The sequence below is a fragment of the Eutrigla gurnardus genome (assembly GCF_963514095.1).
Source record: "Eutrigla gurnardus genome assembly, chromosome: 4".
NCBI lineage: Eukaryota > Metazoa > Chordata > Actinopteri > Perciformes > Triglidae > Eutrigla > Eutrigla gurnardus.
In genome coordinates, this window is record NC_139918.1 from 13,985,117 (window position 1) to 13,997,079 (window position 11,963).

The 11,963-nt window shown below is 44.3% G+C and overlaps 1 protein-coding gene across 1 annotated transcript; it reads right to left on the minus strand.

Annotated features, from left to right (window-relative positions):
* Positions 1–708: 708 nt before the first annotated feature.
* LOC311012227 (arylsulfatase I-like) lies at positions 709–11,193 on the minus strand. Its single transcript, XM_084007599.1, has 11 exons — positions 10,977–11,193; positions 9,352–9,551; positions 8,704–8,843; positions 8,092–8,241; positions 6,886–6,960; positions 6,604–6,778; positions 5,540–5,776; positions 4,836–4,982; positions 4,023–4,185; positions 3,213–3,784; positions 709–3,136 (listed from the first exon to the last, which is right to left on the minus strand). Exons 2-11 carry the CDS (start codon positions 9,544–9,546, stop codon positions 2,717–2,719), a joined length of 2,274 nt encoding a protein of 757 aa, XP_083863725.1. The 5' UTR covers positions 9,547–9,551; positions 10,977–11,193; the 3' UTR covers positions 709–2,716.
* Between the last annotated feature and the right edge of the window lie 770 nt (positions 11,194–11,963).

The following is an 11,963-nucleotide window of genomic DNA, read 5'->3' on the forward strand; positions in this document are numbered from 1 at the left end:
TAAATGTCATCCTTTACGTTCCACACCTGGTTTTAGTTTAGTGGGCATCAAACCAACAGCTTCTCAGCAGCCAAACTGCTTCCAGGATCATGATATCTTCATCCCAGAGGATTACATAATCCCACTAGTGTTCGGGATGAAAGAAGCTCCGATTCAATTATTCCCTCGAGGAAAGCGTGAAAAAGGAAGGCGGCGTCAAGCGTCGGAAATCCTCTTTCAGGCAAGTTTCTGTGTGTGTGTGTGTGTGTGTGTGTGTGTGTGTGTGTGTGTGTGTGTGTGTGTGTGTGTGCGCGCGTGTGTGTGTGTGCGCGCGCGTGTGTGTGTGTGTGCGCGCGCGTGTGTGTGTGTGTGTGTGCGTGTGTGTGTGTGTGTGTGTGTGTGTGTGTGTGTGATGACTCGGTCGACTCCAGACTGCCAGTCTGCAAGGATGTTTGATATCTGGCTCCACCTAGTGGTGACACCAGTTGTTTACATAGAGTTTTTTGAATGAAACGCTGTATATTATTGATGCTCTCCTATCAAACACATTTATCACGAACAAATGGGATGATGTATCCATGAATAACAATCAATTTAGTTTACATCAGAGCTGTAGATTTGATTTAATTCATAAAAATGAAGATTTTGTGTCCAGTCCCCAGTTTGATCTGGTAAAATCCCAATGCATTAAAAAAGAAATGACATGGCAACAGGCAGACCTTTTTCAGACGTATGTACATTTATTAGTTTGTGCACTGACTTAATATTAGTTACAGGTTTGAAAAACGAACGGTCAGCATTCAGAGACATGAAAGAAGAGTTGTGACTTTGCCCCCCCCCCCACCAAAAAAGTAAACATGTTCAAACTTTGTTTTTCTTCTAAAACATGCATACCCTCCATGAATGGAATGCTGTTTCCAGGCAACATAAAAGGACAGTCACAGTTCATTTGATTTAACCTTTATTTACTCAAGGCGGAGACATCGAGCGTCCATTAAAGGCTTTCTCGGCAGCTCTCTCACACGCTCGCCACAGTCGTGGTTTGTTGGATTTCTGTGCAAATACACTGAAATATTTAGAGGTTAGGTGTCTCGCTGAAGGGAAGAAAGCCAGCGCCTTTACTTCAAAGAGGTTTCTAATGCCGGTAAAAGTACCACGCTTGACTTCCTCCTCTCCGTTTCCTGAAGGCATGAGCTTTTATTGAGCGTCCACAAACATGAGGAGTGTCTGTGATAGCAAGACATACTTATGTTAGGTACGGGAAGCTTTTTATTCTTTCTTCCTTGTCTGCTTACTCTCTGATAATGACCAATTAATTCAATTATCCCTTTAAACATATCAAGCACTTGACTTCCACCTGAATATAGATGAATTTGTTAACAAAATGTGTCAGAAATTACATTTCAAAATAAGTCTCACTTGTACAATTTTGTCAGTTTATGTCCTGAAAATGCTTTAAAAATATATTTTTATTGTGTTAGTCCCTGGGAAGAATAAATTGTGGAATATTAATGACAGTTTCTGCTGTTCACAGTAGAATGTAGTGAAGTAAAAACACATACTGTAAATTCATAGTCAAAAATACATTCAATTAAAGGAAGCAAACACCTGACACATATTCAACAACAACAACAAGCTGTGTGAGGTCCAACTAACAATCTGAAAGTATTCAAACCTCTTGTCCTATTTAGTTGAGCACGACGGAGACAACAAACAAACAGAATTATAGAGCTACGTATGATATCACAATCATGCACTTTCACTCTACGAGGAAACCATTAGCTTCAGAGCCCAGATGTGGGATGTTTGAACTGTTGCTGTTAAAACCTTCCCTCCCTTACACACAGAATCTTGAGAGCAGCGTCTCAAAGAAACATGATCAAATAATTTACGGTGTTAAAATACATCTTACAAGAACTCTGTTGTTTAGTGAGTGACGGCTGTTAAAGAAGAAAGACACAAACATGAGGAAACAGTGGACAAACAATTTATAAAACCACATAATCAGGCGACGGTGCTGAAACAACAGTAAAGACTATGTTACTATTAGGATAGTTAGGGATTTAAAGGGCCAGTTCACACAAATAAAAACCCATTTTCCTGTCATTAGTGAGTCTTATCTCATTAAGTATGATGCCACCTGATTAAGTAGATATATTCTGTATTATAGCACTTTTCACGCTTTGTTCTCAGTCACACATGCACAGTGCTGAGTGGCAAAGACAAAGTTTATGAGCTGAAGTGCAAGCGAGCATTTCAACCATCCTGGAAACAGGAGCTTCGTCGGGTGGACACAGTTGGTTGCAAGGCTTAGAGCAAGGTGGACGAAACATGATCATTCATTTAAGTCTTTTTTTTGTTGTTATTTGATAACCGCTAATGAATAAAACAATTTGTAAAGAAAAATTGACAACAAAAACAATGCTGATCCCTGTACTACAGGAAATATGGTGTGATTGAGTGAACGGACCCTTTAAAAGTCAATGAAAAGTCAACCTACACCTTACAGCTGGACTGTGAGCCTCAGCTCAGATCCCTGATCTCAGACCAGCTATGTGACATAAAGGGTTTTGATTCTTAGAGGCTCGAATAGTAAAGTGAAGCCCGTGAATGGAGATGTTTGAGAAAGAGGTTCGCTTCAACAGAATATCGTGGAATTAACTCATCTGGTTTTTTTCCCACTAGGTTTCAGGAAGCAAAGATGTACAAACATTTAAAAAAAAGTGAAGTCCACAGCTCAGATCCGATTGGACATCAGCCCGGTGTTCAGTTTCAGAAAGAACGACTGCAGTTTGCACAGCGGGCACCTGGGCTTCTTCCTCTTCTTCTTGTTCTTACCTTTCTTGTACACGCCGTGGTACTTCCCCTCCTCGTCCTCCCCTTCCTCCACCCAGGGGACCCAGGCCCCCTCGTGCAGGTTGGGATCGGCTCGGGGATCGTCGGGAGGGAAGTAAACCGGCACGGCCGTCTGGTTGTGGTAGGCCAGTCTGGCCATCAGCTGCTGGACCACGTCTGGTCTCTGGTCTGCCAGGTCCTGCCGCTCACACGGGTCGGCCGTGATGTTGAACAGCCAGACGTTTTTGTGGGGGGACGACTTGGGGAGCGGCGAGACGGCACGTTCAAGGTTCCACCAGCGACCGGGCAGAGTTGGAAGGACCTGAGGATCAAAATGTGTAGTTATTGATCTTCCTTCCGATCGGTTTGTAACAGGAGAGCTGAATGTGTTGCAGTACCTGGGGGGGGACCCAATCTCCGTGACCCGGGTCTCCTGTGAGCAGCTTCCAGTCTCCAACTCGGATGGCAGCCTGGACCGACGCGTCCCACAGAGGCTGGGACGGCTGGACACTTATGTTGGACTTTGGCCGGGACGTGTTCTGGTACTGGCGTAACGTCCACATGGACTTTAAATGCGATTTGAGCTCAGGTTTGGATTTTGGTTGAGGCGGTGTTGACTGTGACGGGTTCCGGTCCTTGGATGTGTTGCGCCTGGATTTTGACTTTAAACGTGATTGGATCTGAGGCTGAGACGTTCCCGACGGCGGTGGAGCGCCGCTGAACTGGGACTTCACATGGGGATCGTAAAGCGACAGCCTCTGGGTCTGCGGGAAGACTTTGGTCTTGGGTTTGGATTTGAGTTTGACCTTTGACTTGGGAAGGGGCTTCAGCTTGGGTTTTGGACGGGGCTTGGGTTTGGGTTTGATCCTCGGCTTGGAAAACGTCCCAGGTTTCTTGGTCGTCTTCACCCTGAACGCTGACTTCTGCTTCTGTTTGTTTAACTTCTTCTTCTTCTTTGGCTTCTTTGGGCCTTTCAAGAAAAGACACACGTTTGTGGATGCAAAGTAAACACTCTTTTCACCGTTGCTATTAACTGTGTTGATGCATCTTCTGCTTCCAAAGAATATCTCAGTCTGTGGTGTTTGCATGTTTTAACACGAAGCGTCTGCGGATGCAGCAGCAGCTCTGTGAGGATGTATTCAGGCACCGGGCGCTGCTTTAAGCTAAACGCTAACATGCTGCCGTTCAGCAGGAGATTTGGTTGTTACCTGAGGCTCCGTTAGCAGGGCTGGCCACGTTAGCCCAGTTAGCCCCGTTAGCAGTTTGACCAGGTTTGTGCAGAGGGTCAATGTTGTGGAGGATCTCCTGACGAGGCGACTCCTTCCCCTCACTGATGGCGGGCCAGACATCGAAACCGTCCAGGCCGCGACTCTGAGAGGGGAAACAAATGCACTCAAATCACAGAAAACTTTAGCACAATGAAACCCTAAAAAACAATCCACGTGTTTCCCTGCCAGAAGAAACACATTTACCACACAAGAATACGCAATAACACGTTTCCTTTATTAAATGGGGCTGCTGAGTTTGTGGATTCGTCAGATTCTGTCCTGATCGTAGCCAAGATTGCTTTATTTATCTGCTTTGGCAATAGAAACGTACTTGCATGCTGAGCCAGCAAAGCTCTTTGGGGAGCCGTACACAGACTGCACTGACCTGCCAATAACAGTCATTTATGCAAAGTATTAGAAATAGTGCAAATAACACAATAGCCACGAGCACTTATCAACATGACAGTACATAAATAGAGGTTTACAGTAGAGCTGAAACCTGAAGTACAGTCTGAGGCTCAAATTACAATGATATAATGAAGCCGGCGCTGTAACTCATGCATCAACATGAAACCAGTGGAAGACAATGAGGAGATCATACAGAACCGAAACCTTTTATATGAGGAGCTTGGATGTGAGAATAATCCCTAGATCTGGTCTGTTCTACAGCACAAAAACAAGGGTCATAAACTAAAGTTAGAGTTTCATATCGTCCTAATAAGGGTAGAAAATATCAAGAACAGTTCCACTGACCTCGCTGATGTCCCCCCCGGCCAGGCCCACCAGCGTGGGGAACCAGTCAGTGATGTGGAGAAGAGCTTTGGAGACTCGTCTCCGGCGTCTCAACAGCGGACTGTGAACGAACGCCACGCCACGGACGCCGCCTTCCCAGTACGTACCCTGGAAACGCAGTCAGGAAGTTGAGTTCATACCTACATAGTCTCAAAGTAATCTGTTTGACATCTACAAAGTGTATACTACTAGTTCCAACAAGCTACCGTATGAGAAAGTCATTATTTTATTCAGTTCGTCTTCATTCTTCACCTTGTTGAACAGTTCAGTGGATTATATTTGTTCACTTCAAATTATATAAATGAATAAATAAACCAGCAAAAAAGAGAAAAGTTACAAATATTCTATAAACTACTTGTAGGCAGAAGATCCAAAAACATGTTCCTCTGTCGAAACCACTAATATTCATTTTCACCACATTGTGTGAGGACAATGTTATGAGTGCTCATTCCTTTTTCCTGATCCATGAATGTTGCTTTAAAAGTCTCACACAAGTTATGAAATTATAGAAAATCCTCCCAATTTGACCAAAAAAGGACTCCATAAAATATTCTTCAACTGTAAAAACAAACAAACACAGCAGCTCTACGAAAACAAAAGGCCATGTATTTACCAAAATAAAAGGGTTTATTTTATGTACAGTGGACAGTAGGTCAGATTCCTACCTTCCGGCCTCGCAGCGGCCAGTTGCTGCCTCCTGTGAACGGCTGGGCGCCGTTGTCGGTGGAGTAGATGAGAACGCTGTTCCGGTAGAATCCGTACTTTCTCAGAGCGTAGGTGACGTTTCGGACCGCCTCGTCCACCGTGGACACCATGGCGGCGTACTTCCTCCTGGCCACGTTGGCCATGTCGCGGTAGGGGTAGATGTAGGACTTGGGAGTCTGCAGAGGAGTGTGAACCGCCTGGAGGAAAACATCAGCAACAGTGTTCTTACATGTCTTTGGATCTATTTTAGACTTCATTATTTTCAACTGGTTATAATAATGGCATGCAGTTACCATGGTTTCGATGAGAAAGTGAAACAGAGAACAGAATAAATATAACAAAAATATATAATATATAAAAATAGAATTGTAGACAGGCCGAGTGGTTGAGTTCATATTATTGAAACTATATGAAATAAAGCATAAAATATTGATATACAGTATATTGTTCAGTGGTGCGGTCTAAAACTGAACATTTTAAATATAGGGTGTTTTTCAAAGTAAAATATATATTCTGATATATAATCTTTTAAACCAGCATTGTTAAAGGGAATTTAAGGATCGAACTCTCTAACTTTCTTCAGCTAATCGGCTCCTTTTCATCTCCCTCTACTTCAGTGAGTATTTGAAATAAAACAGACCTTTGTTTTGCTAGATTTTCTCAAACCCCATGAAATTAACATGACTGCCCACAAACATCAACAATAATTTTTTTTTAAAAACAATAAAAAAATATCTCTCTTTTAAGTTTTAACACGTTTAACGTCTGAGTCACATTCTCTGTTTAATGAAATAGTTTGGGGCCAAACAGTCTGTAAATAAGTTTCTCCAGCTCAAAGACTTTCATGTTATTCCAACATTTCTGCCTCACATCCAGACATAAACCAACGCAGCATCAAAACACGCCAGGCGGCGCGGCCTTTGACCTCTTTTCTTTCTGCCGGCGTTCCTACTCGGTTTTGAGTCGTTTAAACCGAGAAGTCTTTCATGGAAGCGTTTCCTGACACGAGACCTCGCCGTGATACCTGCAGGGAGAGCAGCAGGAAGAGAGGCCTGTCTGCGGGGTCGTGACTCTCCAGGATCTTGCGAGCTCTCTGTGTGAAGAGCGTGGTGGAGTACTTTCCTTCCTGGCCCCAGGCCACGCCCTCGTCGTCATGGAGATCATACCCACACAACCCCGGGCCGTCACAGGACCCGTAACTGGGGACAGACGGAGACATGTGAGTTCTGGAGGCTGAAAACACGGACCACACACGTTCAGCTCAGTCCTGGTTGATTATAATAATAATACTAATCATACACTTTACCTGTAGTAATCCACACTTCCTGTTAAAGAGCCGAAGAAACTATCAAAGCCCTTCCTGGTGGGAAGACACGCCTTCCTGAAAGCAAAGCAGACGGAGCTTCAGATCTCTGTGATGCTGTGATTTTTGCTCCTCATCGTTTTTCCTATTATTTCTTCTGGTATTACAGTCATTCTCAGGGATGTGAACAACAATACAAAGTTTTTGTTTGTTACCCGCTCATCAAATGTTCTCAGGGCACCTTTAACGCAGAACCAGAGCCCTACTATGAGCGCCTCGCGGTTCTACGCGAGGCGCTCATAGTTAACATCCACGTTTGTCCAAAATATCACTTCATCATTTATCCTGTTAAACATTTGTGTGAAATTTTAGTGATCAGCATATCAATTGAATGAAATGTATGAGTCACAGTGACCTTTGACCACCAAAATCCAATCAGTTCATTGTTGAGGCCAAGTGTTCCTGAGATGTCCCGCCCATGAAAATGTTTCTGGACGTACGGACAAACAATCATCCTCACAATATCATCCTCCCACGCAGCATTTGAACATATATATATATATATATATATATATATGTATACAGTATGTGCATAGTGGTGGTGGACAGAGACGGTTAAAGGCTAAGGATGCAGACTCGGTGTCTGGACGCTCCAACCACAGATGTTCCCTCTCGTGCGTAACTTGCACACATGCTACGGCGATGCTGTAGATGAGGTAAGAGACAGTCCAGCAGATGGCGGTAATGCAACATTTACGGATGCAAAACACCATTAAAAACAAGAAGAAGGGGGGGAAATAGGTAGTTATGAAACCAAAGCATTCATATATGATATCCGTGGAGTCCTGTAATTGTGTCAGGAAACGTTCCTGCTTTCAATCACGCGTGCGAGGTGGAACTACGGCGGTCCAGGTTTCCCCTGATTGAGGCTCCCTGCTCCCGTTCACACACGAGCCCGTGCTGGAAATGTTCCTGGACATTTCAGGGACAGACTGTGTGAAAGGGACCAACGACAGCAGGCTTTTCAATTGACATTTGACATTTTTGCTTATTTTGGAATAAACTGATGAAAAGCAGACGCAGCAAAGTGTTGCTGGACAAAGTAAAAGAAACAACAAGAAACATCCTTGGGATTTGGAAACCGCGTGGCCTCACTAGCGACCAGAGAGTTGAGGTCGGGTTCATCCACCTGGGATGTCTCCGTCTCACCTGTAGAAGCCCAGGTGCCACTTGCCCACCATGTGTGTGGCGTAGCCGGCCTGGCGGAGCCGCTCGGGCAGCGTGTCCATGTGTGAAGGCAGACAGCTCGGCTGGCTGGGCCTGATGATGGAGTGTTGGAGTCCTGTGTGGATCTGATATCTGGAGGACAAGCAGACTTCTTATTGGCTCACAGTCGTCAATAACCAGATTATTGAGAGCAGCCCAACCGTTTGTGTCGGACACATCTGAAGATTTTGAGTTTCATAAATTTCTTCTGTTTTATTTCACATCACAGCTTCACGTTTCATTCCTCTTAAGCTTGTTTGTGAGACTTACGGTCACATCGTGATGTTAAACCAGTTCTTTCTTACAATCTCATCATTCATCAAGCAATTTTGACGATCAGATAATGGTTTCAGTCATTTTCATGCAACACGTTTATTTTATAAATGTAAATTAAAATGATCATCATCTGCAGCTCTAATGAATCCCAGATCCACCCGGCGTGATGCCGAAACATAAAATACTCTATCATATCACATGAATGTATTTGTGACAGTTCACTTAGAGTTTCACGTGACGGACACGTGTCATGCATGACGGCGTGACGGCGGCCCGTACCTGCCGGTGATCAGCTGGCTGCGTGACGGCGTGCAGATGGGCTGAACGTAGTAGTTCTCCAGCGTCACGCCCTCCGCCGCCAGTTTGTCCAGCGTGGGAGTCTTGATGGTCGGGTTGTGGTAGCCGATGTCGTTGAAGCCCTGCGTTGGGACGAGTCGTGTTGAAGAAACAAGGTGAACTTTAAATACTTGTGATACTTGACGTTACGTTTGAGATCATGATTCCAGCTCTATTACTGTTTCTGTTCCTACCAGGCTGTTTTGGGGTTTGTACCTTCTTGTGTAACATTCTGGTTTATTTCTAGTGAGCAGGAAACAACAGTTGCAACAGCAGCATCACAAACCCTCACCAAGGCTGATAACGATAGTTTACCGATAGTTCGATAAAACTGATCTTTCAGTCAGCTTGTGCAGAATTGGGATGGATCAATCAGCTGACCAGATGATTTGGCCTTTTATATTCAATTCCTCATAGAAGAGAAATACGTCTTTTTTCTGTTTTACTGCTGATAAACCACATTTCCCATCACTTTGCTCATCTCATAATAATCACTTAGAATGTAATGATTTTATTGTCAGCAGCTGAATTGGTGGTGAACAACATGCAGGTATTATTTGGACGCACACACACACACACACACACACACACCTGGTCATCTATGAGGATAAAGATGATATGCGGCTGGTTCTTCTTCTTCTTTGGTTCTGTCTCATTACTCTGCTGGTTCCTGTCCTCCCGGGTCCGTCTCTGGTTCGGTCTGGACCGGTGGGCAGACAGGAAGTCCAGGCTGAAGAAAACGCTCAGCACAGCGAAGGCCACGGCGGCGGCGGCGGCAGCCTGCATCCTCACTGTGGGACGAAACCACAGGTAACAACAGAGGGGACCCTAACCCTAACCCTAACCCTCCTCCACGGACCAAACACCAGGGAAGTATCGAGCTTCTAGAAACGCTCAGCGCAGATTCTCTCTCTCTCTCACACACACACACACACACACACACACACACACACACACACACGCACACGCTGGCGGCCTGACTATAGATCATAAAACCACATTGGAGATGAACTTGCCAACTTGGCTGTAACTGTGATCTGAAACACATCCATCTGGTGGAGACGGAGCTGAGACTTTGAGGAGGTCTTTTTTTTTTTTTTTAACCATTTCCAGACTTTGGAGCTGAATAATACCAATAAAAAGTCATGAAAATAGTAGCAGTTGTTCCATCGTGTCCTGCTGTATTTACTTGAGCTCTTACATGATACGGTGTGGGAGCGTGCAACCTGGATGACATCATCTATAATATCACGAGAACGTTCTAAAGACTGTCCTCGAGTTCTGCTGAGGTCGGTGTTTGTGACATTATTTACTCCATGAATCGATTGTTTCTTTTTAAACAAGTTGTGAGAGCCCGAGGTGGCGACTTTTACATTGCTCGTGTTGCCCGGGCAACCGTCCAAAACGGGAAAATGAAGCTTCTTGATGATGGTGGCCCGTTTTTAAGGAGCCTCCCTGGCGGACGTCCCGCTCCACGTTTCCAACAAACAAAGTGGTGATAGAGGTGGCGTGTGATTTATGAAGGCCTGATTCACTGGCAGTGAGCATCACATGGAGGAATGCTGCCAGATGCTGCTTTGGAGATGAAACGCTTGCTCATCCGAACTTAAAACAAAAAAAACACTTCAACCTTTTAATTTCTCTGAAGGAGGCTGGAGTCTGTGGAAGGAGAGGAAAAGCCCAGTGTGTACACGTCAGTGACATGTTTACAGACGTCAGAGCAGGAATAGCTGATATCACGTGTAAGACGTGACTAAAAGCAGCTGCTGGTCGCCATCACTCCTGTCTCAACGGGTTTCCCATTAGGTGTCATACTGGTTTTCGTGGGAACAGCAGAGGGCACACACACACACACACACACACACACACACACACACACACACACACACACACACACACACACACACACACACACCTTTTCCCTCTATGTGTGTGTGTTGGACATGAACTTCTGTCCTGACAGCCTCAGAGTGTTAGTTCAGACTGCTCTTGTATTAAATGTCATGAAGTCTGCAGCCAAGTTTAAGTGAACAACCATCATAAATACAGCATTTGTGTGAGTTACATCACAAAGTTAGTCTCATTCAGATTCTCACTCTGACGCAACACTTTCATTCAGGTGCAAATGAGGTTTAAAACTCAGCACATGTTCCAACAGGTTGCACATCATTCCTCACAACAGCGGTGCTCTTTGAAAGCCAGGCCTGAATCAATACCTCGATAGTGGATCAATGGGAGTGAACGGCTCTTCTCTCCCCCTGCCTCCCTCCCTCCGACTCTCCTGTTGCTTTCCGCTGCTCCTCAGTTCATACTCCACGCTTCGGCTCGCACGCACTTTGGTTTGGGAGAGTTTGCAGGAGACGCCGCATGTCCGCAAGTTTCCACAAAACCTTCCTTCTCGCGATCGGAGCTTTCTCACACTCGCAATGAAGCGCGACCAGAGTCAAGACAGCGCAGCGGCGCTCTGACACTTCCGGTCTGACCTGTCAAAATAAAACACGCAGCCACAGACCGTCGCGTCCAGGTTGATCGTATAATATAATATGATATAATATAATAAAATATAATGTAATATAATAAAATATAATGTAATATAATAAAATCCACAGTTGTAATCAAGTGAAGATGCAGGGTCCCAAAACTATTTAAATTATCCATATTCCGTCCGTTAATTATCCATATTTCAAACGAAACGAATGTAGGTTTTCTTTCAGCAAAAAAAAGAAAAAGAAAGAAAGAAAGAAACTTAGTAAATGTCCAATAGTATATTATTGCTAGTAACCCAACTTGCTAGTTAGCTACCTAGCTTCAGCGAATTTAGCATCATTTTCTGGCAAAAATTTGCAATTTCTAATCTGCAGTTGAGTCACAATATAACAAGCATGATCACATGATGAGAAGCACATATTGGCGACTGAGTTATCAGCTAAATTAAAGCTAGATACGTTGTTGGCTAGTGCTAGCGGTCAAAGAAAGGACAAATAATAAGAACTGCTAGCGTTATATGCTAACTTCATGGAGAGGCGGGTTTTCCTCAGGTAGCTGCTACTTATCATATTTTTCGTTCTTTATCGCTTTATTGGTTATATTGTTTTTTATTGTCATCAATTAAGTAATTGTCATCAAGTAGCCTAACAGGGGAACTGACAGGAGGGAGTCCTCCAAATTAATTCTGCCTAGCAACTCAGTCTAAAAGAAACAAA

Coding starts and splice junctions, on each gene's coding strand:
- LOC311012227 (XM_084007599.1), bottom strand. CDS start 9,546: ATGCAGGCTGCCGCCGCCGCCGCCGTGGCCTTCGCTGTGCTGAGCGTT. Junction 8,844..9,351: donor TTATCCTCATAGATGACCAG/GTGTGTGTGTGT, acceptor GTCCCAACGCAG/GGCTTCAACGACATCGGCTA. Junction 8,242..8,703: donor AGCCAGCTGATCACCGGCAG/GTACGGGCCGCC, acceptor CTTGTCCTCCAG/ATATCAGATCCACACAGGAC.